This window comes from Austrofundulus limnaeus, unplaced genomic scaffold (assembly GCF_001266775.1).
Source record: "Austrofundulus limnaeus strain Quisiro unplaced genomic scaffold, Austrofundulus_limnaeus-1.0 Scaffold1652, whole genome shotgun sequence".
Lineage (NCBI taxonomy): Eukaryota > Metazoa > Chordata > Actinopteri > Cyprinodontiformes > Rivulidae > Austrofundulus > Austrofundulus limnaeus.
Genome location: NW_013954054.1, coordinates 1 through 1,393, shown reverse-complemented (window position 1 = coordinate 1,393; position 1,393 = coordinate 1). Strand labels below are relative to the sequence as shown.

General features: G+C 46.6%; 1 protein-coding gene across 1 annotated transcript in view; it reads right to left on the bottom strand.

Moving 5' to 3' along the window:
* The window catches only part of asph (aspartate beta-hydroxylase), a gene marked incomplete at its 3' end in the record, with an annotated part of 26,526 nt that extends 25,375 nt beyond the window's left edge, over positions 1-1,151 (bottom strand). The window contains 1 exon segment of the mRNA XM_014033171.1: positions 975-1,151. Coding sequence (XP_013888625.1) covers positions 975-1,014 — 40 coding nt within the window.
* Positions 1,152-1,393: the final 242 nt, after the last annotated feature.

The following is a 1,393-nucleotide window of genomic DNA, read 5'->3' as shown; positions in this document are numbered from 1 at the left end:
AAAAGTTTGTGAACCCCTCATCTAGAATGTAATTACAGTCAGACGAAGCAGATTATATGTTAAAATGACCTGCCGTACMTGTACAGACTGACTGACTGACGGAGCACATACTTATGCTTTACTCAGCGGAAGAAAAAGTAGTTCCTCCAACCACGTGATTTAAACAAGATTTAAATAGTTTAGTTATTTTCCTGTTAATGATGAACATTATGTGAAACAACTAAAGTATCAAAGTATCGATATTTGTTATTTTAGTATCGATTCTAGAACCTGTAGAATCGATATTTCAGTATCGATCTGCACAGAACTACTGCTGGGTCAGGATCCAGGACCCAGGGACAGCTGGGGGGTCTCACCCACATAATGAGGCTGCAGGGTCAGACCTTTAATAAAGCCTGTCAGACCTGGACCGGATCAGATCTGGACCAGTCTGTGTTATCACACATTCTGACAGAACCACACAGGACCGGTCCTGCCTCAGACCCACTGACACGTGAGCACTCCGTGATCAGGTGTGGACAGCTCCACGTCTCTACACGACTTTACAACAGTGTGTCGACTGCTGCATGCCCCCCAGGTGTGAAGGAGCCCCCCAGGTATGAGGAGCCCCCCAGGCAGAGGGATGATAATCCCTGSTCTGCCCCCGGCCCTCCTCACACAGATCCCGGCTGTTATCAGAGACATGTCGGTTCAACTTTAACTGAGCTGTTTGTTCTTCACACATCCTCTGTTTACACATATTAACTAACTAACTAGCTAGCTAGCTAACCAGCTAACTAGCTAACTAACTAACCAGTTAACTAACCACCTAACTAACCAGTTAACTAACCAGCTAACTAACCAGCTAACCAACCAGCTAAGTGAAGCTGGAGCCTGAGTGAGTCCAGAACCTAGCACACAGCAGGATTATCCCCGCGGATCCAGACAGGACGAACCGGGCCGGGCCTGACAGCAACACAGCGGCACACACACACCTTTAGCTTTGGGTCCTTTCACGGGTTTCTTCGGAGCCATGGTTTGTCTGTCGGAACCGAGCGGTCCAATCCGGGCCGAGGAGGTCCAAAACTACGTTCCGATAAATGAAAAGAAAAGAAAAATCCTCCTCCTGTCTTCTAAAACTGAATCTGTTCACAGGGTGACTGACAGCTGTCCCGCCCAGTAGGAAAGAAGGTGGGCGGAARAGGGCGGGGCTCAAAGACTCAGGGTCCAATGAAATCCAAGCAKCTCGGGCCTTATTCAACCGTGTGGATGATGGTCTTATTTAGTCCCGCCCCCCGTTTCCCTGGAACGTGGCAAGATGGTAGACCCCTGTTTTCATCCTCCAGCATCCAAAAAATATAAATCAATAAATCAATAAATAAATAAATAAATAAATAAATAAATAAATAAATAA